The following is a 24,472-nucleotide window of genomic DNA, read 5'->3' on the forward strand; positions in this document are numbered from 1 at the left end:
ACTGTTTGTCAAACCGTAGTGGCCAGAGGTAACAAAGAAGTGGTTAGAAACCTCTTTAAACCTCTTCCTAGCCACTAGTTTTGTTTAGTTACAATAGTAATGCTTCTGGGAAGATTTCACGTGATAACCTTCTCTTAAGTTGTTTCACTTTTTAGGATGTTTTCTGAACACTGGAGAAGCAAAAATGTGGCGTAAAAGATCTGGCATCATTTCTGCAGTCCAGGGATACATTCTTCTAATTATAAACCTAGCATGTTCCCTCTATGTGTGCATGAAAAGGCAACAAACCCAATTCTGAATAGGTTCATCTCAAGCTGTGATTGACATAATCCTGTCTTTCCATGACTGGAATTACAAGTTCAAGTTGCGTTACACTACATATGATTTATGCATATCATTTTCAGACATTAAAGAAGAAATCTGGTGTTTTAATAATGGAGAAATAAGAAAAAATAAATTATTCAGATTCCTCTGTTGTGGCTTGCAATCTATGCCTACAGTCATCAGAGGTACAAAACCAACCAGTCGGAGCTTTATTGCTGTGGGTAGCCATTAAAGAGTGCTGGTGAGATCACCACAGCAGTCAGCTCTAGTGGTGTGCTAACTTATAATTTGTTGGTGTGTCTGTATCACTATCACCACTTCAGCTTCTCACTGATGTATATATCTCTAAAATTACCTAAGGGATGGGTTTCCTTGTTGCTGATACTGCTGTCTGTGACTACCAGGCAGAAATCATGTGTGGGACTTCCCTTCTCTGTATTGCTACGTATCACAACAGCAGCTTTAAACGATTGGGACCGTTGTACAAGGAAAATTCTTGATCAAGTCTAACCAGTTCTTTCTAAAATCCTGCAGCCAAAGCAAGTAGCTGGGGAGTGGGCAGTGTGAATAGCATTCCAGCCCGGTGAAGGTATTCTGATTGCAAGAGGAGAGCACTTGGTTTCCCAGCTCTTGCATGTATGCTTGCAGGGGTTTGGGCTTGCGAACAGGTGATACAATATTTAAATAACTTCTTAAGCAGGGTAAGTGCTTACTTAGGGAATATTTGGAATATACTGATTTTGGGGACATCATAGAAAAAGAACATATTGTTCCTATGAGCTACGCAAGTGCAAGCTCTAAACCCAAACAAATACAAGGGTTACTCAGGGGTCTGTATTGGGACTGGTGTTACTAAACATCTTTGTCAGTGGTGTGGACAGTGGGATTGAGTTCACCATCAGCAGCTTTGTGGGTGACCCCAAGCTGAGTGATGCAGTTGATGTGGCAGAAAGAAAGGATGCCATCCAGAGGGACCTGGACAGGCTTGAGAAGTGGGCCCACGTGAACCTCAGGAAATTCAACAAGGCCAAGTGCAAGATGCTGCACCTGGTTCAGGAAAATTCCTAACATGAGTACAGACTGGGAAATGAGTGGATTGGGAATGGTACTGCGGAGAAGGACTTGTGGGTGTTGGTAAATGAAATATTAACACAAACTGGCAATGTGTGCTTGCAGCCCAGAAAGCCAACTGTATCCTGGGCTGAATCAAAAGCAGCATGGCCTGCAGGGTGAGGGAGGTGATTCTCCCCCTCTGCTCTGCTCTCACAAGATCTTACCTGGAGTGCTGCATTCAGCTCTGGAGCCCACAGCGTAAAAAGGACATGGGGCTGTTGGAGTGAGTCCAGAGGATGGCCACAAGGCTGATCAGAGGGTTGGAGCACCTCTCCTGTGAGGGTATACGGAGGGAGTTGAGGTTCAGCCCAGAGACGAGAAGGCTCCAGGGAGACCATACAGTGGTCTTCCAGTATCCAAAGGGTGCTACAGGAAAGAAAGAAGGAGAGGGACTACTTGTCAGGGAGTGTAGTGATAGCACAAGGAACAATGGTTTTAAACTAAAAGAGGGTGGATCTGTGTTAGATAAGAAATTCTTCCCTTAGAGGGTGGTGAGGCACTGGCACAGGCTGCCCAGAGAAGCTGTGGCTGCCCCATCCCTGGAGGTGTTCAAGGCCAGGCTGCATGGGGCTTTGGGCAACCTGGGCTGGTGGGAGGTGGGTGGAACTGGGTGGAACTGGGTGGGCTTTAAGGTCCCTTCCAACCCAAACCTTTCTGTGATAAAAAGTTCCATGATTCTATAGTCTGCATGGTAGGGGTTTCACATACAAAGGCAGCATGTTTCTTGGGGATCCTTTTTGCCCTCAGATGGAACTGAGGTACTTTCCTTCTAGACCTTGTCTTTGTGTTCAGGGCCAAATTCAGATGTATATCACATGGAATAATTTGCATAACAGTATGAATCATTGTAATCTGAGCAAATAAGCTTCTTAGCCTGTCTTCTTCAAAACAAAAGTTACATTGGAGTTGTCATTTTATGATATGTCAAATGAGAATTTGAGTAATGAGATAATAGTGTTACTTTTCTTAAGCCATTTTTCATACATTTTCACTCAGTTTTAGATGGCATTTTTCACATGCATTCCAAAAAGCAATGCTCTGATCCAGTTTTTGGGAGCTACACAGTGAGCTGCATAAGCAAAGTAAGGTTAAACCCCCTGTGGCCAAGGGAAGGGACTAAATGATGGAATGACCTTCCTCCTTAATTTTTATGTTTTTTCCTTTGAAATTTTTGCATTTTCAGTTTGCACTTTTATATACTGTTTCTTACTTCTTTAAGCTTTAGGTATTTGTAAGAATAGAGAAATATCCAGCCATGTACTCTTATGCAGTGCTGTAGTTTATTTTGAGAAGTATGTTTGCATCAAAGTCAAGGAACAGGGGCTGGCAACTTTTACGTAGTACTCAGCATGCTATGACTTCGTAGTTACCTCTCAGAGTGCCACCTACCTCCTCAAGTCATGTGTACAAAATGGAAATGAATTAAAAATAATGTTAGAAGCCACTAAGATGTTTTTAAAAATCCTTCGATATCTTCAGGTGAGCTGAATCTCTGAATGAGCATTGTTACTGTTCAAAAACTTTAAATCCCTAGTACCAAGACTATCACAGTTCAGAAAGTCCTACCTGACACAAATGATATGATTCCAGGAATACATGATTTCAATTAATATTCCATTTCAGTGGACTATTTAATAAAGTAACAAAAATAAGACAATTTTTAGTCTAATTTAATCATAGATTGTGACTTCTGAATTTGTCCGATTATTTGAACTAAAGATGTGAATAATATTTCTCTCACAAACAGTGATAATCTGTGCATTTGTTTTCAGTACACATTTTGGAACTTTATACCGAAAAATTTGTTTGAGCAGTTCAGAAGAATAGCTAACTTCTATTTTCTCATCATTTTTCTTGTTCAGGTAAGCTATCCCCATTTTTAAATAAATTTCTGTATTCTTCCTTAAAAAAAAACAAACAACTGAAAAGGGTTAAAAAATCCAGTGTTTTTTATGATTGGGGAGGTAAATGGGTGAACTTGGATAGGTTTTTGAATTGTTGATCTGACAAAAAGGGTTTTATTTCATTCCCAGGTTGTAAATATGAGTCTAACCTAAAGAAAAATTGACACCATCCCTGGTTTGATAATTGAATGGCAAGGCATGTCTTAATTAAGTTGAATATAATGTGTCATTTTAAATTTTTTATTTTGTAGAAAAAATGCATCCAGATTAGTAAAACCATTATTATAAATTATGTTGATAATAAACTTTTATTAGTTATGCTGAAAGTTACATTTTTTTATAACAGAATCATTCCATGGCAGAAATTTTTCAACTGCACACTTATCAAGGCCTGTAGAGAAAACAAATTATAGATGCTTATATAATTCTTGCTTAGCATAATACATAGACTATTTGGTTTTGTAATTATTATCTCAAGTAATTTGTTTGCTGCTTTCTCGGTGTCTTTATTCTGAACCATTCACAACACTTAAATGTATTAAACAATAAAAGTTAAGTGAAAAGTTCTATCACTTGACACACTAGACTGCATAGAAAGAAAAACTGTGCAGATTCTAAGAACAACTTAATTTCCTCTGGATTCTACCTCTTTCTTATATAATTACAGAAGACACAGCTCAGTATTTCAGGATTTACTGCTTGCGTGCTTAAGAACAGCTGTATTGTATAATGTGAAAACGGCAGTATGCTGATTTCAAATGCTGCTCAGTGGTTTTGCCTCCAAAGCTCCCTAAAATCCTTAAAATTGTATTAAAGTACTGTTAATTATAATTAAATGTCCTTATAATTAAATGTCCTTGGTACTTTGTAACATACTGGTGAAAACATTACTTGAAACATTTTGTTTGACTAGTTCACTGCTTACATTCACAAAAATATAACCCGAAGATATTTGTTCCTTTTGTTGCAGTTAATTATTGATACACCTACTAGTCCAGTTACAAGCGGACTTCCACTTTTATTTGTCATCACTGTAACAGCTATCAAACAGGTGAGCAAAAGTAAAACTAAAGATAACTTCTGTATTTGTTTAGCATGTTACTTTAACCCCATCTTTTTGTGTTAGACTGTCTCAGGGAAATGCCTTTGGAATTATTGTGATGAACTTTGACAGGAAAATAGTTTTTTCTTATGTAGTTAAAGTAGAAGTTTTTTGTTACATGATGATGTCTCACTAAGCTCAACTATAAGCTCACTATAAGCTCAACACAAGCTTATAAATTATTTTATAATTCCTTGTGTTTGAAGGAATCATTTACATTCTTGTGTTTACTCAACACTCTTGTGTGTTTACTTTGACTTTTGTCTGAGTAGCTCTCCACATCCTGTTACATTTTTCCACAGTGGCTCAAAATGAGTTTAGTAAGAACAAGAAAAAATTATTAGATAAATCTCCTTTCTTTTACCTTTGAGATTTCTGTAGCCTCTAAGGAATGAAGAGATAATAAAAATTATTTTGGATCATCTTCAGTATATGCTGATGGTAATGTACAGTTGGTAGTGATAGCTGCTGTGCTTTCTGCAGATTAGCATGAAAAAATGTTATAGTGTTATCTCATTTTTAATGTGAAAATTAATCCATAAAATTGAAGTAATTTTTAGAAATCTGTTACTGCCACATCATTGAGTATAGAAGATCCTAATAAAAGTTGGTTTGTTGGATTTAAATTGCATAATACAGGTAAGGGATTGTTATTTCATTCTCAAGCTAGTGCTACCAAAAGGAAAAGATTTAGGTAGTTTTTCACCTGGAACCCGAATGCTGCAGTGTTCCAATTAACATGAGCACTTAAATATAGATAGAATCTTACTGAAATTAGTGGAACTCACAGATGAATACAGAGTGTTGTGATTCATATGGAGACAGAGTGATCAGACCTATGCATTATCAGAGCTTGGTCTGGGTCAGAATTGAAACAGGAATGAGTGTGGTTGCATATCTGTTGATTGAGCTGGACCCAAATTTGTTGACTTCAGTAGTTTCAGGCCAGCTGGAGAAGGACAGAGAATACTTTATCCTGCATAAACCTTGTTAGTACAAAATTAATTCATCAAAACTTTTACTAGATTTAAATTAGCAAGTGAGTTTATAAGCTGTACATATTACATTCTTCATTTTCATTTACTTCATTACCATTTCAGTATAGCCACAGAGCAATTTCTAAAACTCTGGGCTTCCAAAGTAATAGTCACAGATATTGGTCTTTAGAGTATTTCTATTATTTGTTTGGCTTTTTGCCTTCAGTCCAATCTAATGATAATTGCTCTTGCATGACAGACATCAGTGTAAGAACGTAGTGGCTCAGTGAATTTCATTGCATGGTTCAATCTTCACTCTGTCAGTGGGCCCAGACAAAAAACATTTTTCCTACATAGCAGCAAGATAAAACCAGCAAATAAGACGTGAATGTGTAAGCAAAATTTGTGCAAGCAGCGTGATGTTCAGCGTCTTTTACTGGGCCACTCAAAGGAATTAATACTCTTGATGGGCAGAAGAAAGGTCTATTATTTTGTGCTTCAGTATTAATATTCTGTCTTTTTGGGGGAAAAAAAAAAAAAGTTTAATGAGGAAATTAGACATCAAGACAATGTCTATGAATAGTCCAATGTCAGAATGGTCCAAATTTTATCTCAGAACTTCTATATGGGGGTTCTGTATTACCCATCTGGAGTCATGCTCCAGGACTATGATGGCTAAAACTGTAACAAAAATGAGGATGTTGTGGGTTGACCCTGGCCAGCAGACTCTTACTCAATCTCTTCTCCTGTGTGATGGGGAGAAAGAGAAGTAAGGCAAAAACACACATCAGTTGAGTTAATGATGGTTTGATAGGGAAAGGAAAAGCTGTGCACACCAGCAAAGTAAAAAGGGGAATTGATTAACTACTTCCCATCAGCAGGCAGATGTCCAGCCACATCCTGAAGCTCAGGGTGTAACCATACTTTATGCTTGCTTGGGAAGACAGACACCATCACCATAAATGTCCCCCCATCCTCCACTTTTCCCTGAGTTTTTCTTTCTGAGCACACCACACTGGTATGGAATATCCCTTTGATCAGTTGGGGTCTGCTGTTCAGGCAGTGTCAGTTCCCAGCCTCTTGGCAACCAGAGCATACCGGCCCGTTGGGGAGGAGGGAGGTTGGATAGAAAGCCTCAATGCACTGAAAGCCCTGTTCAACAATCGCCAAATGTTTGGGCTATAACTACACTGGGCTGCTATGAAGAAAGTTAACTCCATCCCAACCAGACCCACTACAGAGGGTAGTTTTTGATTGTCCCTTAATAGGATACTGACTACCTTCATTGTCTTCATACTAAATGCAAAACTTTCCTACATTAGTTTTCAAAAAAACCTACAGTGTAGTGTTTTCATTTCTTTGTAGTGCTAACTACACAGAGTATATCCTGTCATAGGATTCATCTCTTGATGAGCAAAAGTCATGGCAAACGAAAGCAATGGCTGGTAATTTAGGTATAATTTCCTACTCTTACTATTTTAATTGTTGCACTTAAAAGTCTTAATGTAGTTCAACAGTGGTTCATCAAAGCCTGGATTATGACATGCTGTGCATAGTACTGCAGTTGTTTCCCCCATAGTCTTTTTTCAAACAGCTGGTGTAGACTTTGGGGCCTGCTGGAACAGCTGTACCAGCTTCTGTATTATGCTGGAGTTATAAAGTGAGTTCCCATATTATCTCTGAGAGCATTCAGGGTAGTGATACCCTTGTTCCACACTTGATTTTCAAATGTGCCCAAGATAGTTAGATTTAAACTTTTTATGGAGTACAAGTAGTATTTTCCATCTCTTAACCACTGAGGCATTTGTCAATTCCAGTCTTTAACCCACTGCAGGACCTTTCAAATGTAAAGTTAAAGGTTCTTCGTCTTTCACTTTGACTTTTTTTTATAAAACACAAATTCATAAGATAATTGAGCAATCAAAATAGGTTAGCCTGCAAAGTCTCTGCAAACAAAATTCTTCAGTATTAATAAATTGTATGTAGGGTTAAGAAGTTTGACATAATTGAACAACAGGCAGGAAATATGACCATCTTCAGTCATGGCCTCACTTGATCATCTTTCAATATGGAGTCCCAGTCTTCCAAAATATATTTTCTCCACTTCTACCTTTTCAGCAGCAACTTCTGTAGGTACTTTGCACTTACTAAAGAGTCAATAAATGGTGAACAAAAGACAATCACTTAAAAAACAGAATTTTTTCTTTATATTATAGACATCCCTATTTATCAAAATGTCTTCATTAAAATATATAATTTTGTAAATTAATTGTAACCGTGAATGCTCTTTCTCATATGTCCAACATGACCGTATCTCAATTTCATTTGTTCTAGCGAAAATCTTTTCATGTTCCTTATTTTGGTTAATGATATATTATTTTATTTTACTTTTTTAATTTTTGTTGCAAGATAGAGCTGTTCTGTGTCTTTATAGCCAAATGTGCATCACTGCGTCATTCCATTTCACTGTTTTCTAGGGTTATGAAGATTGGCTTCGACATAAAGCTGACAATGCAATGAACCAATGCCCTGTTCATTTCATTCAACATGGTAAACTGGTTAGAAAGCAAAGCCGAAAATTGAGAGTAAGTAACTATGACTTAATAGACTTCAGGAGTCAGGCTTTACTTTGAACTTCTAGTAAAAATAAATAAAAAAAAAGACACAGGAATGTAGTGTAGAAAATGTATTTATTACATTTCATGGTAATAGACCTTCAATAAACTAAATTTTAATTGAATGCCTCTGAGAAAAGTATTTTAAGAAGTTAGACAAGTTTCTGCTTTATCTTTGCTTTAACTCTTCTCTCATAACTACTGCTTTCATTTTCTGTTTTTTAATGAATGTTTCACTCATGATACTTGTCCTTTGTCTTTTCTCCATTTGCAGTTATCTGTGGGTATGCACATTAGTAAGTTATTTAAGCCCAATTATGATAGTCAACCCTATCAATTTGCCTATTCCTTATAGAGAAAATACAACACATTCAGAATACTTTCTTCATTACCCATTAAATCACAACCTCTTCATTGGGCTTCTGAATGCTTCTGCATTCCTTTCCTGTTTTTTTTTGTTTGTTTGTTTTGTTTTTTGGTTTTTTTTTTGTTTTTTTTTTTTTGAGCGTTATTTTCAGAAATAAATGTGTCTTTTGTGTTTTTTTGTTTGTTTTTTTTTGTTTCTCTTACTGATGCTTAGATGCACTTGCCATCCTTATAATCTTTAGAACTCAGCAAATATGATAGATATTTGTTTAGGGTTTCCTTATTTCTCATATCTCTATTAGGAATATCTTTTTCTGCTCTGCCCTGTTTGGGCATAAATAGCTCTTCAGGGCTCACAACCTTTCTGCTTTCCTTTCTGCTTTCCATTCCTTTGAGTGTGATAACTTCTGCCTAGAGCTTCCAGGCAATAAAAAAACATGATGTGCTTTGTATTTCATATGTGTACCTAAACAGTTATCCATTCTAAATAAAAATGGTGAAGTACCACATAACTGGAATTTGTATTACAGTAATTAATCTATTGCCCGTATTTTCTCAATTTCTCCCCGGTTCTTTGCCTTTCAGTGATTGTATTTAACAAACTAAAGGATAGCTGAGGCAGGCATAGGAAATACTTGTGTAGAGAGGATATCTGTTTATGGGTAACAGGGCAAAGTTCTCTGACCTGTATTATGCAAGAAAACAGACTGAATCATATAAAGGCAGATCCTTCAGCCCCTAAAGCCTGTGGACATTTGATTACATGATTACATGAAGTTTACAAAAATGATGAAATATGAGATTTCTTTTTAACTGATGCATTAGCAAATGGATCAAAAAACACCTTTTATATTTTAAGAAGATACCTTTTTGTTGGTATTTTGTTTACTGTTTTTTTCCTGACTCCTGCCTTTTTTTCTACTGCAAATTGTTTAGATTATTAATTTATGTTTTAATAGGTTGTTATATTATAGATTGCTCCTGGGTTGCAGACTGATTTGTATGCCATAGCTTACAAAGAACATCTTCATGGATTGATTTGTAAATAATAAGGATTGTTCAGCATTATGATGTGTGAAAATCAAAACTAAGAGGACTCTTGTCTTTGAGTTGTATCTGAAAATTCCGATACAACATTTTCCAATGTGTATTTTCAGTGTCACTGTGTTTTAGCTAGCTGACAATTAAATGAATATTTTCAGTGGTAAAGAGGGCTAGCAAAATCAAACTAATGACAATTACAATTTCTTACAATTTGTTCTGGTAGGTGGACTCTCTGTCTTTTAACAGTTTATTCAAGATAATGCCCTAACAGTGTTTTATCTGCTTTTGATAAGTTCTCATTTTGAGTGCTTTATTATAATTTACCATGTCACTGTTTTTATGATTTAATGATGATTTAATGTTTAATGATTATGTGGCAAAAAGGCAAGTTCTCTCAGAGACACATCTTAGAAGAGTAAGGCAACTTATGCAGTAGTCAGCCAGGCTCCACTGCTCTTCAGGATGAAGGTTCCATATTGTTCAGGCTGGCCCCAGCCAAGATATTCGCTGCCTCTGGTTAGAAACCTACCACTTCACTCTCTCATTGTGTAGCCTTATTTCCTTGGGTCTGCAGAATGAAACGTGAAGAATCATTTAATCAAAAGGAAGTATATGAGGGAATTAATGTCTTCCTATATTTGAACAGCCCAAGACTTCCTTTTTTTTTTCATAAAAGTATATCTTTTTTCCTAGACATGAAGTACCCAATTGTCATATCACATCCTTAATTAAACCTTATGCTTATCTACAAGAAGTTAAATCTTTATCATCATTCTAGTTTTTCAATACATTTTAGTAAATTGTATCAATGCTATCATAATTTTACTTTTACCTGTTGCTATTGCTGATTGCTTTTAAACAATTTTGCTTAACTAGAATTAACTGAACTCGGCCAGACTGCTAGGGCTGTTAGAATTCAGCAGTATCATGAGGATAATGATTAAGCTGAATCTTATGATAATGAATTATGACTTAAAGGTATATCTAGCAAATGTTGAGTCACATGAAAAATTCCCAAAATTACTATCTTTTAATTGAAACTGATATTCTTAAAACATATACTATATCTTTACCATTTGTAAATTTTTTATATTCCTTTGTAAAAGATGAGCTCCAAAAATTTATCAAAGGCTGTTTTTCTCAAAAGGAGGCTTTACAGTTATCTTTTAAATTTATAGTTGGTTGGTTGTTCCATGATGCCGTTTAACAGACTGTAACATGCTATCTATGTTTGCATTAACGAGAATTAATTTGTGCACCTTTAAATGGATAAAGAATGGGATGGACTTCTAGTGACAAATTCTGCTGAAAATCTATCCTGTTTTCATTGGCAGACTTGGAATTCTTAGTTTTTTCAACTGTCTCTAATTATAGCATTCTGAGATGCTTATGCTCAAGAACCAATGAGAGTAGCCCACATCTCCAGCTATTTTTGAAAAGATGGTTTGTTGTATTTATTCTTAAAACAAGGATAGTATCTTCCATTTCTGAAATAATGTTGCAAAGCTGAAAAAGACAGTACTTGCAAAATGGCTTGAGATCCTGAGAGGAAGGGTACTACAAGCCTGATTCATTTCACAAGGTGTAATTCGTTTTTTCAGAGATATTTCTGTAGTTCTTTACTCTTGTGGTAACATCCTGGTGTAAAGAAAATTGGTGAATTTTTAAAATATTTTAATTTTTGAATAGGTTTTGAAATCTGAAATTTGAGGTGACACAGGATTGATAAGTGTTTTTTCCCCTAGGTTGGAGACATTGTGATGGTAAAAGAAGATGAAACATTCCCATGTGACTTAATATTTCTCTCCAGTAGTAGAGAAGATGGAACATGTTTTGTTACAACAGCTAGTTTGGATGGTGAATCTAGTCATAAGGTAATAAAATGTTCTATAAGGTAATAAAATGTTCTATATTTTCTTTTTAAGGCAAAGTTTACATTTTGCTTTTTTTTTTTTAACACAGGACATGGTATAACAAATATATATTTGTGAGCAGATACATTGACATATAACTTTCTGACAGTTGACTAAATTTTTCTCAGTTACACTATTCTATGAAAAGATTCAAACACCCTTTCAGTACTTAAAGAGGGCTTATAAAAAAAAGATGGAGAGCGACTTTTTACACAGGCAGATATTGATAATGACAAGGGGAACAGTTTTAAAGCAAAAGAGGGGAGGTTTAGATTAGCTATAAGGAAAAAAGTCTTTGAGAGTTGGTGAGGCAAAGGAACAGGTTATCCACAGAAGTTGTGGATGTCCCATCCCTGGAGGTGTTCAAGGACAGGCTGGAGGGGGCTTTGAGCAGCCTGGTCTACTGGGTGGCATCCCTGCCTGTGGCAGGGGTTTGGAACTGGATGATCATTAAAGTCCCTTCCAACCCAAACCATTCTGTGATTCTGTGATATTTATTTGCAGTTCTGACTGTGTTCAGTATAGGCATGCAATTTACAGAGATAATTCACAAAATATTTTGTACTTAAATTTCGTGTTAACCTGATTTGTGGGTACATTGCAAAGTACCTGCATATAATGTAGAAAGTTTCCCAATAAGGAACATTTAAAGGTGCATCTTATTTGAAATATTAGCTCTTATGTGAAAGCTAGTAACTATGTTTCACACTGAACTATATATGCATATTAATATTTTGTATATCTGTCCATATTCTTTTTGTTCTTATTTACACCTTTTTATTCATTCTAGACTCACTATGCTGTTCAAGATACAAAGGCATTTCACAGTGAAGAAGAAATTGATGCATTACATGCTACCATTGAATGTGAACAACCTCAGCCTGACCTTTATAAGTAAGAAAGTAATTTTATCTCTTTCATTTAAGGTACCCTATCAATATCATCATTAAAAGATCCTGTCTGCATCTGCATGGTTAGAGTGGGCCCCAGAGTGAGCTTGAAATCTATTTAGTCACCATCCGTGCAGGTAGTTCAGTGGTCTCTTCTAGAGCAGTGGTCTCCAAAGTGACCGCAGGGAGTGTGCAAGACATTGGGGTGCGCGAAGGAAATTTTAGAACTTCTACTTAGTTTATTTTTCAATCTAAAAAAATAAGAAAGAAATCAAGTATTAGTCATATTTAATGTATGTATTGATCCTGACACCCTCATTCAGTCTGTATGTCAGAGGGTCCACGGTTTGAGAAGTATCCTGGGGCAAGAGTAAGTCTTCCATGATGCAGAGAGGTTGACAGGCACTCAAACTTGTTTGTTCACTTTCAGTGTATTGCAAAGCATTGTGGTTTGTGTGTGCCTGGTTAAGTGGTTTTACAGATTATATTGTCTAGTTCTAACTAAACTAACCCTCAAAAAATGGACAAGTGGCTTAAAAAGATTCCTGCAAAGAAGCTGCAGATTGAAGCTAATACTAATAACACAAGCACAAGAGGACAAGAAAATGATAGAGCGAACACTTCTACTCTTACTACGAGCTCTTCATTAGCAGTTGGCCAAATAAACTCAAAATTGTGAAGACTATTTGAAAGATAGATTTACATCTGCTGTTGTTAACAATGAACACCACCCTACATGCATGTTGTGTTTTGACATAATGATTGTATGAAGCCATCACAATTATCAAGACAATTAAAAGCTAAGCCTCCAGAACATGAAGACAAACTTCCACAGCTTTTTTTTCAGCAATGTTTAAAGTCATGTGATACTCAATATTTTAGAAAGTGCTTTAGAAAATTTCGGTAAACTTAATAACAAATCTTTAGAAGACTCTCTTGAACTTTCTTACTGAATAGTGAAAGATGAAAAGCTATATATCATCGGGGAAACACTCGTTCTTCCTGCTGCAGGAAAGATGGCTGAAATAATAGAGAAAACAATATGGCAACAAAATGAAATACAGCCCTTTGCCAGCAAATACTGTTGGAAGGTACACAGGAAACACTGCTGAAGATCTAAAGAACCTGGTATTAGAATAAATTATGCAGTGTGGGATATTGCTGTACAGTTGGCTGAAAGTACAGATATTTCTAATATTTTGTAGCTTAAGGTATTTCTAGATTCTGTTTCAATAATGGAATACATAAAGAACTACTTTTTTTTGTCTCTGAGTTACTGTAATAAAGATATACTAGAGAATATATGTTCTGAACAAATGACTTTTTAATAAAAACAATGTCTTATAGAGAAAATGTGCAAGTATAACTACTTATGGAGCAGCTACTTCTACTGATATGAAAAAGGATCCCAGAGTAAGGTTGGCACCACAAGTGAAATTCATTCACTGCATCAGTCATAGACAAGCTATTGCAGTAGGAGGTTGGACCCAGAATTGCACGAAGTGCTACAGGAAATCATCTGTTTGGTTAATTTCATTAAAACAAGACCTTTAAATAGAATCTTTTCAATGCTTTGTAATGAGCTAGGGTGGGAGTGACCATGAAAATCTTCTGTACCTCACAGAAGTACAGTGATTTTCTTTTGGCAAAGTGCTTAAGAGAGTTGTCACACTTGGAGGTGTTAAGTATTTTTCTTTTACAAAGGGGCAAGTGTTCTGAATTCGCTAACCTTTTCTGTGAAAAAAAGTGTCTGTCATTAGAAAAAAATAAACACACTTAATGTGTCCCTTAAAAGCAAAAATGCTGCTTTACCACTGTGTTAGGGTGCCTGATGCCGACCCTCCTGTGACTGGTGCTGACACAAATGTATACAGGGAATGATGAATCTTTGCAGACTCCTTGTAAGTCTGCTTGTGGTGATGGGACTTTGTCCAATGCATTGTTCATTAAATCTTTCTATATTTAAGTACAAATGTGTGCTTAATTCTCCTCGAGGGTACTAGAAAAAAATCCTCAATAATCACAAAGTGTTAAACCAAAATTTTCAGAAATAAAGAAGTATATTAAATCATGTAGGTCTCACTAAGAATATTACTACTAATAAATTTTAGCTCTAAAAGGTTTTTGTACAATTTATAAGATAATCTTTAAAATACCGTGTATTTCATTTTTATCTCATCCTTTTTTAAGTTCTATTTTTGTGTATGTTTTATCATGTACAGAATGTACTAATACACTAGTACATATATTTAGTTTATAAGGAGACATAGTGGGGGTGCATGCTCAAAACTTTTTACTGATAGGGGTGCATGATCTATTAGGTTTGGAGACCACTGCTCTAGGCCACCCCAGCTGGTATTCGTAGGTGAAAAAACAGAGAAACCTGGTGCTTTCAGGAACTTTAGTGATCTCTTCTCTGGCTGATGAACAGTTACCTGGTATTTCGAGAGCTCTCTAGCTATTCCAGCAGCCATTGTTGGAATGCAGGAGGAAGGAAATACTTTAAACTTCTTCCTTGCAGGGCTGTAGGGCCTACTTGGTAGTGCCTTTGAACTGCCTGCCATAAGGGTAGGATGTGACAGATAACAGCATGGTCTTTACCAACCATTTCTCCAGCTTTCCTTGTTTTTCACTCTGCCCCACCAGCAAGTAGGCTGGGGTTGTGCAAGAGGCTGGAAGAAGGTAGGACGGACGACCTGAACTGACCAGAGGGGTACTCAGTGCCATATTCATATCATGTTCAGCAAGATAACAGCAGGCAGGGGGTAGTCTGTGTTGCTTGGAGATGTCTATTTATGGAGGTTGGTGAGCATTTGCCTTTGCATTTTTTTTCCCCTTCAGTTACTGAATTATTGATAACTTGCTTTTGCTCTTCCAGTTTTCTTTGTATATATATGACCTGTATATAAAGAGAATTACCTGTCCTTGTACATTAAAAAAATTGAAATATTGAGAGATACATACATAGCAATACGCAAATTAGCTCTGGTGTAAAACTGCTGGTATATTTCCCTTGCAGATTTGTTGGTCGAATAAATATTTACCATGATAGTAATGAGCCTACTGCAAGGTAAGGAAAATACAGAGTTTCTACACATGTAATCACTGTTGGGATTGATTGTTAAGATATCAATAATGAGAATTACTTTTGTTTTACCAACATTGTGCTGTCTTGTCTTATTGATATAAAGTATTTTTCTGTTAAAAGTCTATACACTTTAATTGTGTATATCATAAATATTTCGTCTTTTTCCTTGAGCTTTTATTTGGTATGTATTTAGCTTGTAAATGTTGTGAGTATTTTGACAGTACTTTGATAATATTGTTGCATTAGCAGGGGGTCTTTGTGTTTGTATTTCTCTTCTTCCTCTTCTCCTTCTTTGTCATCTTCTTTTTCTTCCTTCTCTTCTTCGGGGAGATTGAACATACCAAACGTCATGTTTAGTTTTACTGAGGGGTGGATTTGTATTTGTACATTTGTCTAAGAAGTCTTAAATGTTGTGTGTATTCAAGAAGGCAACATCCAAAGAAATGGACTTTATATGTTGTATAGGAAATGATGATTTGTTATCCTGGGTCTGGCACCTAGAAGGGTCTTCCTCCGGTGCAAATAAGTTTCATCCTGAAGTGAGTGAGGTAGATTCTCCTCATGGAGCAGTTAGTGTAGCCCAGGACATTCTTTGTATGGCAAATAGAGAATAAAAATAAAGCAGTACAAATGTGTCATGAGTCTTCATGTCTCTTCTGTATAAGATCTTCTGTGTACTAGCAAGGAAAAGACTTTGTGTACCCGATTTTTGTTCAGGTTCTTTCCACAAAGAGGCAAAGCAATAGGAGGGAAAGTCGTCTCACTTGGATTATATCCAAGGCCCCAGCATGTGGGAAGTTAATTCATTCTGGCTAAGTATTTTCTTAAACTCAGTGTGTCTGTAGATAGGTAATTTTCTATCTCAGTAAGCAAAGAGGAGGGAAAATTTGGCTGCTGAGCATGTCAGTGATCCCAAAGGAAACATCTATGACTGCACTGCAAAGCAGTAAAAATCTCTTGTCACCATCCAGAGCAGATCGTGTCCCTCTCAGCTGTTCTGGGCTATATTCTTGCTTGGGGGTCTCCGAGATAAGAGGGTCAGGCAGAGCCCTGGCCTCTTGAGTTGTTGCAGTGACAGCTGCGTGCTTCCAGGCAGGAGGTATCCTTTCCTGAGGATCCTCCTGTCCTTTCTGTGTTGAGTGATGCATCATTTAATAGTAGATTGCTACAGTCTGCTGTGAACACTGCCTTTTTTTTCCTTCTTCTTTCTGAAGAGCACTTTCCTTTTTAATCAAAACAGCAATAGCCTGCTCTGTGTGCAACACTGTGACCAAGAAGAGAATTTGTGGCATTAAGGCTAGTATTCCTTGGACAGCGCTAGTAGTAGAACTGTTGGCATTTTTTACTATATCGGGATACAATGTCTTATTACCAAATCATTCACGTAACATCACACCACTGGTTTAAATGGAACTCGTAGCAGGTTTTACATCAGAACATCAGAGATATGGCCCTGGGGTTTTTGTTTTAGAGTTCCCTGATTTGTTATTTTTTTTTTTTGTTATTTTTGAACTCTTTGAATAACATCCAAAACTACTGAGTTTATTTTTTTTATTTTTTTTTTATTTTTCCATTGCTATATAAATAGTCTGGCAATACTTTAAAATGTCATCTGTACAATGCTGCGTGTTGTCTGTCTGTAAAGAAGTCCTTGTTTTTGCACTCCCATGGTGGATTGTATTACATACGTTCCAAAATGCTATTTTAGACTCTATGAAGATCTTTACAGTAATTCCTCCTGCTTCTCAATAAGTTATTTTACCTATATTCATCTTTATGCTATGAAAAGTATACAGTAAATTTCAAGCAATACCTTGTATACCATTTATACTTGAAATGAAAGGGCAGAACATACTGTCTTTAATAAGTAACTCTAACATGAATGAAACTATAATTTATATAAGCCTAAAAAAAGACATGAATTAGTATTTTTAAAAGTAAGTAACTTGCAATTAGGATGATGAATCTTTATTTGGGTATTTACATACGTAGTTGAAATGAATTTACTGTTTTCTCAACACGTTTTAAAATGAAATTGCTAATACTGGACTTGGACTGTGAGGTTATTAGCTTAATTGTAGGTATCTACATTTTTTTAATATTCACTTAAGTGCTTTAAGTACCACCTATTAATTTTTTCACACAACATAAAATTAATTGAGTAATACTGCTTTCCTGTCTTAGATGGCTTCCATTAAGGCCTGCTGTCTCTTTCTAAATACTTACATTTTGTAATGTTTGTCTTTTACAGGCCATTAGGATCCGAAAATCTGCTCCTTAGAGGAGCCACTTTAAAGAATACAGAAAAAATCTTTGGTAAATATTTGTGTTATTTTGGTGAATGCTGAAGTAATAAGCAGACATCAAACAAAGTTACAAATCTAGAGTTGCTACCAAGAATATGATTTCTATTGAATCACTTGATTTACAACTTTTCAGTAAAGTTTGGTGTTTCTAGAAATGCAATAAAATTAGTATTAATGATGTTCCATGACTATAGAGATTTTGGGGAGGGGTAAAGACAAATTATTCCTGTAAATATTTGGGTTTTGAACAAGCATTGTGAATAAGTGTTGTTCCAAACAAGGTAGTAAGCTTGATAAAAAGTGTTAAATCTGTTTTGCTCACTTGTCAAAACAGGCAGGTATCTATAAATAGGATGATATCAAAAAAAAAAAATCCACCTAAACAGTTCCTGATTCAAAATTAGACTTTCCACTAGTCACTGTATTTTGTTTGTGTGATCTGTCTTCATTCCATGGAAGTGTTTTAATACTTCAGCAGAAATAGGAAGCACAACATGGAATACATGTTTCTGACATTCTTCAAGCGAACCTAGTGGTAGGGGTAGTTACTGTGTTATAGTTGCAGTGTTACAAACAACCCTTTGCTGGTAATGAAAGGGACAAGGGTACAAGTCATCCTCTATCGTATACAACTTCCATACTCCAAAAAAGAAGATCCTAAATAGCAATGAAGTACTCAGCCTAAAACATCAAAATCTTAGATTTTTTTCTCCAAAAAAAGCATTATAAGTATACGTTAATTTAAACTTGCCCTCTTTGCTTTGAATTGGTATCTGAAGTAGATAACTAATACAATTAGTTTGTAGCATTTACATAAACTTGAGAGCATGATTTTGAGATCTCAGTTAAATTGTGTATCAGGCAGAGGTGTAAGTGGCTATTCCTGGTCTGTGTAACACATGCAGTGTTTGCCATTACCCCAGTATGATCCATATCCAAAACTATATTATTTTTATCAGTATGCAGGGGTGCTGATTTAATATGCCCTTAAAATCCGTTTCCTTGTTTACAGCTTTTTGTAGTTGTTTTTAATCTTCTGAGGGTTAGTGTCTCAATCTGAATTATTAGCAGGAATTCAGTAATACCAGAAGATCACTTGTTTCACTAAGTATTAGATTTTTCTGAGGAAAGCTAAATCAGTAGCCTTCTTTTATTCTTCTTCCATGTATCCTGTAGTTTAGCCATTGCTGAATTTTCTTTTACAACATATAATTTTGATTCTAAAATTAAAGCAAAAAAAAAAAAAAGGACTTAAAAACACAAGATGATTTATTCAAAATACAGCTTTGTTTTGGCTTTCATTCATAGCAGAGAACATGTTAGGAATTGGAAAATGTGGCTCTGGAATGTCATCTGAAATGCCATTCTTAAGATTTCCCTCGAAGAACCAAAATATTAAAGCCATTTTTGGGATAATACTCAAACACTAATCTGTATCCTTTTTCTTCAGACCATAGAAACTTAGAGAAATGACAGGGTATAATAATATAGTGAGTTGTATTGTTATTAAAGTGTTATTGTACTATACAATCTTTATTAAATCAAATTGTCTAATTTCAGGTGTTGCTATCTACACTGGCATGGAAACTAAGATGGCATTAAATTACCAGTCAAAATCACAGAAAAGATCTGCTGTAGAAAAGTAAAAATTTCAATATTTCTTTTGGGGTTGGAAAACTGCATGTTTGAATAGTGCATAGAAGGGGATTATTTTTATTTTGCTAAAAGTATGTGATTAAAAGATGTGTTTTAAAGAAAATGTGGTTTAAATAAAAAAAAAAAAAGAGGTAAAAGGACTTAAAATTTTCATTTTTGTGTGCTTCATTTTTGATTTATAAAATGAGTCATATAACTCCAGATAAGGTTCTCAATACTTCATTATCGTTACATGTTCAAAAGAAACCACCTTAATGCAATGCTTACCTTTTTAAGATATGATAGTTTAGCTGTTCCAGTGGACTTTTACTGATTAGAGTATACCTACTGACATTTTTCCACGGTTATGTTCTTCAGTATCCTAACATCACTTTATATTACAATTAAATTGAATTCAGTAGAAATAACTCCTTTCAGTTTGAACCAACTGCAATAACACAAAGCCTATGTGTGGCAAGTTTTTGTTGTTTTATCTAAAATCATAAATTCCCTCATCCGTTTGTTTGTTTGTTTGTTTCTGCTTTAATAAGTAGAGAGGATTAGATTCTAGTCCTGCTCTACTATTTGAAGTCATCACATCTATGTAAGGTGTCCAACGCTGTGGAATAAAAGAATGCCATTGACTTAGGCAATATGTACTGACCAGCTGACAACCCTTCTCTTATGTAGTGACTGAGTAATGATGTGCCTCTTTCTGTCCTTACTGGTATATAACCCGTAGTTTTTAGTTCATGCCCATCATTAATGTTAACATAATTTTAAATGCAGTGTTCTTGCTCTTTCTTTTTTATATCTGTCTAGAAACGGTAACAGTTGAACCATTGCAGCTACGTTGCAAAATGTTCTAGATGCATTTTATTTCTATTAAAGTATTTTTGCAAGTAATCTTCCATAATTATAGCAGTTAACATTATAAATAGAAAGTGGTCCTCGATAATGATTTTCTCCATTGGGAAAACGCTGTAGAGAAGTTATTAACATCATGCCATTGTTAAATTTGCAACAAATGTTAGGCTGAAGAACAAGTGTATTTTTTTAATAATCTCTGTAGTTTGTATACTAATGGAATTGTCATTTTAATTTTTACTTTATTTTCTTTTAGATCAATGAATGTATTCCTTATTGTATACCTCTGTATTCTCATCAGTAAAGCGCTAATAAATACTGTCCTGAAGCACGTGTGGCAGAGTAAAGACTATCGTGATGAGCCATGGTATAATTGGAAAACAGAGCCAGAAAGGAAAAGGAATGTGGTATGGAAATAAAATACCAAAAAAGTTTCACTAAACCCTACATTTATAAGAATTCTACTGAAAAGTATATACAGCCTGCTTGTTTACAGGTCATGAATTGTTACTTTTCCCAGCAGTGGTGGTGGTATATTTTCTGGGAAGCCTGTATATGAATTTTTGCACATAAGTTGTTTATGTGAATTTAACTGAAGACTGATTAAGCATTATGAGGTCTTTGTTTTAGTATAAAAACTCTCATGCAAATATGTGGGTTTTTTTGTTTGTTTATTTTTTGAGATTCCTGGTATTGATGTGAGTTACATCAATAAGAGAAGAGCTCAACTCTTGCAAAGAAACATAGGACTGAAAGGAATCGCCCAACTAGTGGCAATTACATAACAGACATTTGATCAGAAGAATCTACTGTAGGAATCTCTGTCATAATACCTCTCAGTTTCATATAGTCCTGTAACTGTTACGAGCACTAGAGACCAGCACAGTTGCCAGTGTCCAGCATCCTTATGAGAACAAGGATATAGTCAAGGAAGAATACCAAGAAATGAACTGAGCCCTGTATTACAGAAAGCATAGTATTACTTCACTAAATATTCCCAAAGTGGAGAAAAATTTCCTTCGTTACACTAAATGATGATGATACTGCCTGAAGGTTATGTAATCTAGTAATCCTTGAATGACTTACTATAGTTTTGTGATATTCTTCTGGTAATTTGTGAATATGCAAATGCATATTGTTTTCTTGTTCACATAGAGTTGTTCACCATTCATATTCAATCCCTCTCATTAGTTGCTCTAGAAATTTGCAGCAGTAACTTGTATCTTTAACTGTATGTTTCTAAAGAAAAATACAAAGTTAAAAAGATGTCTCTTTATGCCCAAATAGTTGTGTTATAGATCATGAAAGTTTGCATTCTGTGCTGAACTGTGAGATGTGAATGGTGTTGCTTACTGTTTGAAAACTGTTAGAAAAAATAATTTGCAAATCTAAGTAGTCACCTTCCAGTTTTTGATGGTACATGAAAAATTAGTATTTTTGTCTTGTTTCCTTGGCAGTTTCTTCAAGCATTTACAGACTTCCTTGCGTTCATGGTTCTTTTCAACTACATTATTCCTGTATCCATGTATGTCACTGTGGAAATGCAAAAATTTCTTGGTTCTTATTTCCTTACATGGGATGAGGAGATGTTTGATGAGGAGACAAGTGAAGGACCACTGGTGAATACTTCTGACCTCAATGAAGAGTTGGGACAGGTAAATTTCATCAAATTATACATTTTTCTACTATTTCTGCCATAAAAATAAATTTCATTGATGTACAGTAATTTTTTATTTAAAAATTCATTGCAACTGTGTTTTTTTTGCAGATGTAAAATGAATTTTCTTTAGTGATATTTAAATTTAAAATAAAATGTGATATTTTCTGATTTTCAGAATCAAAAATTCTGATTTCTCAGCTAGGTCAATTGAAGGCAAATTACCACTTAGAACTTTTGAAAATACCTGTGACCTGATGTGCGAAGTGTTGAAACACAGACATCTAAATTTGCTTTTAATGAGTACCCAGATACACATCGCTTAAAGCAACTTTAGTCCCTTCCATCAGTTAGAAGTACTACATTACTCATTACATTGGTGTTTCCATTGTTGAAATTTATTTTAGGGTTTCATAACATATTTTATATATTGTAGCTAATCTAGAAGATTAGTTCTGTATTAATTTTTCCTACACAAATGCTCTCTTACATATTTGCTAATATATCTTTGCCAATATGTATTTGCCAATATATATATATATTTGCCAATATATCTTTGGCATATAATATTATTATTGTACATTCAAGCAGGAGCAAATTTATATATCTTCTGTATCGTTTGCAGATTCTGAGACCTTAGGCTGAATCATCTCACCAAATTTAAGTTATCCAGAAAGTAGATACATAATCTAAGCTGTTTGGGAATTTTCCACATTCACTGAACAGATCATCTATATTATAGATACCTATATAGTGGTTGTTAAGTAGCTACGCCAGATAATTAGCTCTGCCTATCATGGTTAACTGTATTAGTAAAGGATAAACACTTCATGAAGGTAATGATTTCTCTCCATTTACTATAGAGGGAGGTTATATAAGCATCTAAATTCCTTAAAAAAAGGAGATGAAAAGACACCCTTTGATGACGAAAAGGCCCAGAGGGTGGTGATCAGTGGCATGAAGTCTAGCTGGAGGCCAGTAACTAGTGCAGCGCTCCAGTGGGTCCAAGTACTGGGTCCTGTCCTGCTTAACATCTTCATTAATGATCTGGGTGATGGGGCACAGTGGGACCCACCCAGGGGAAAGCATCTTTGCAGAAAAGGCCCTGGAGATCCGGGGGGACACCAAGCTCAACATGAGCCTGCAGTGTGCCCTTGTGGCAAAGGTAGCCAGTAGACCCCTGGTCTACATTAGGAGTGTTGCCAACAGGTGGAGGAAAGTGGATCCTTCCCCTTTGTACAGCTCTGCTGAGGTCACTTTTCAGTTTTGTTTTTGCTGTTGTTAGCCTTTAATGCCATGGTTTACTGTAAAAGATGAAAGGAATCAAAAAATCAATATTGAGACAGAAAGAAGAGACTTTCAATGCAATAACAATGCACATATTTTTAGTACATGTATATAACTGTACGTGATAATTACTCAGTGTTCATTTACACTAGAGTAGTTGTAGTGGGAAACTTTGACAGTAGCCTGAAGACTGTTCTGAAAGGAACTGATGCAAATCCAGGCATGCACATTAAGTAATCATCCCTGCCAAATGAAATTTTTATTCATTTTATTTCCATGAGTATCTGTTTTGCAGCTAGCAAGACATTAAAAACCAAAAAGGAGCTTGAGAGAAGAGTAAAAGTATGTTAAACATTATTTGTAAGTGTTGTCTGGTAGGAGAGCTTTACTGGTACTCTTGTATGATAAAAAAAAATAGTTCCCCATTTCCATGGAAGATGATTCCTGAAAGAAACTTTTGTCTTTCTTTTCTGAAATAGCTTGCATCTTTAAAGAAAGGTGTAGCCCAGTAACATCCAGCCCATTTGTTAAGATAGCTTGAAAGGTCTCTGTTCATATTCCTGCTGTTTCTAATTTGTGTTCATTTGCAGATTGAGTATGTCTTCACAGATAAAACAGGAACATTAACTGAGAACAACATGGCATTTGTAGAATGTTGCATTGAGGGGCATGTTTATATACCACACATTATCTGTAATGGCCAAATTCTTCGTGATTGTACAGGCATTGATATGATAGATTCTTCTCCAGGAACAAGTGGAAAGGTATGGTGACTCGTTCTAGGTCCTTGTTTTTTACAGTGAAACATGAAAAATGAATTATGCTGATGAAGGGAACTGCAGAAATACAGCATTCTTGAACTTCAGTAACCAAAGGATATACCTGCAGGGAATGTATGACAGCATGAATGCTTTCCTTTCATAGTTCAGAGTAAGCTTTAGATGCTTAATAGGAAGTTTTCCAACTTACTGAAGCTGTAAAACTGAATTAAATAAAACCAAGAAATGCAGAACTTTCTCTAGTTAATAGATAAAGATACATAATAGCTGATTTCCATTTTACACTGGCTTCAGTAGGGAAATCAAGGCAGGAAACTCGTAAAGGGGAAAATGAATGTTCAATGCAAACACTTGCTCAATCATCACTGAGAGTATATGTGGTTATAGAAAGGTTTATAATCAAACTCATTTGCTTTTAAAAGTGAATTAATATAGCCACATCTGAAATGTATTACACGCAGCAAGTACATGCTTTGGCTTTTTTGGAACGTAAAACAAATTAAAATAAGTGAAGGTTATGGAGAATTCACATGTCAGCAGACGAGCATTGTACAAATGGGCAGGATAACCACAGCCAATGGACAATATGTTTTAAAATATATCAA

At 35.5% G+C, this 24,472-nt stretch overlaps 1 protein-coding gene across 4 annotated transcripts in view; it reads left to right on the forward strand.

Moving 5' to 3' along the window:
* ATP11A (ATPase phospholipid transporting 11A) overlaps positions 1–24,472 on the forward strand; it is a 125,405-nt gene that overhangs the window by 70,177 nt on the left and 30,756 nt on the right. For all 4 annotated transcript variants that reach the window (XM_082767909.1, XM_082767910.1, XM_082767912.1 and 1 more), the window contains exons 3-13: positions 3,210–3,299; positions 4,312–4,392; positions 7,898–8,005; positions 11,191–11,319; positions 12,149–12,252; positions 15,268–15,318; positions 17,588–17,652; positions 19,203–19,284; positions 20,401–20,551; positions 21,602–21,799; positions 23,679–23,852. In XM_082767909.1, coding sequence (XP_082624035.1) covers positions 3,210–3,299; positions 4,312–4,392; positions 7,898–8,005; positions 11,191–11,319; positions 12,149–12,252; positions 15,268–15,318; positions 17,588–17,652; positions 19,203–19,284; positions 20,401–20,551; positions 21,602–21,799; positions 23,679–23,852 — 1,233 coding nt within the window. The remainder of the gene's footprint in view (positions 1–3,209; positions 3,300–4,311; positions 4,393–7,897; positions 8,006–11,190; positions 11,320–12,148; positions 12,253–15,267; positions 15,319–17,587; positions 17,653–19,202; positions 19,285–20,400; positions 20,552–21,601; positions 21,800–23,678; positions 23,853–24,472) is intronic.

The sequence above is a fragment of the Aythya marila genome (genome assembly GCF_965140915.1).
Source record: "Aythya marila genome assembly, chromosome: 1".
NCBI classification, from domain to species: domain Eukaryota; kingdom Metazoa; phylum Chordata; class Aves; order Anseriformes; family Anatidae; genus Aythya; species Aythya marila.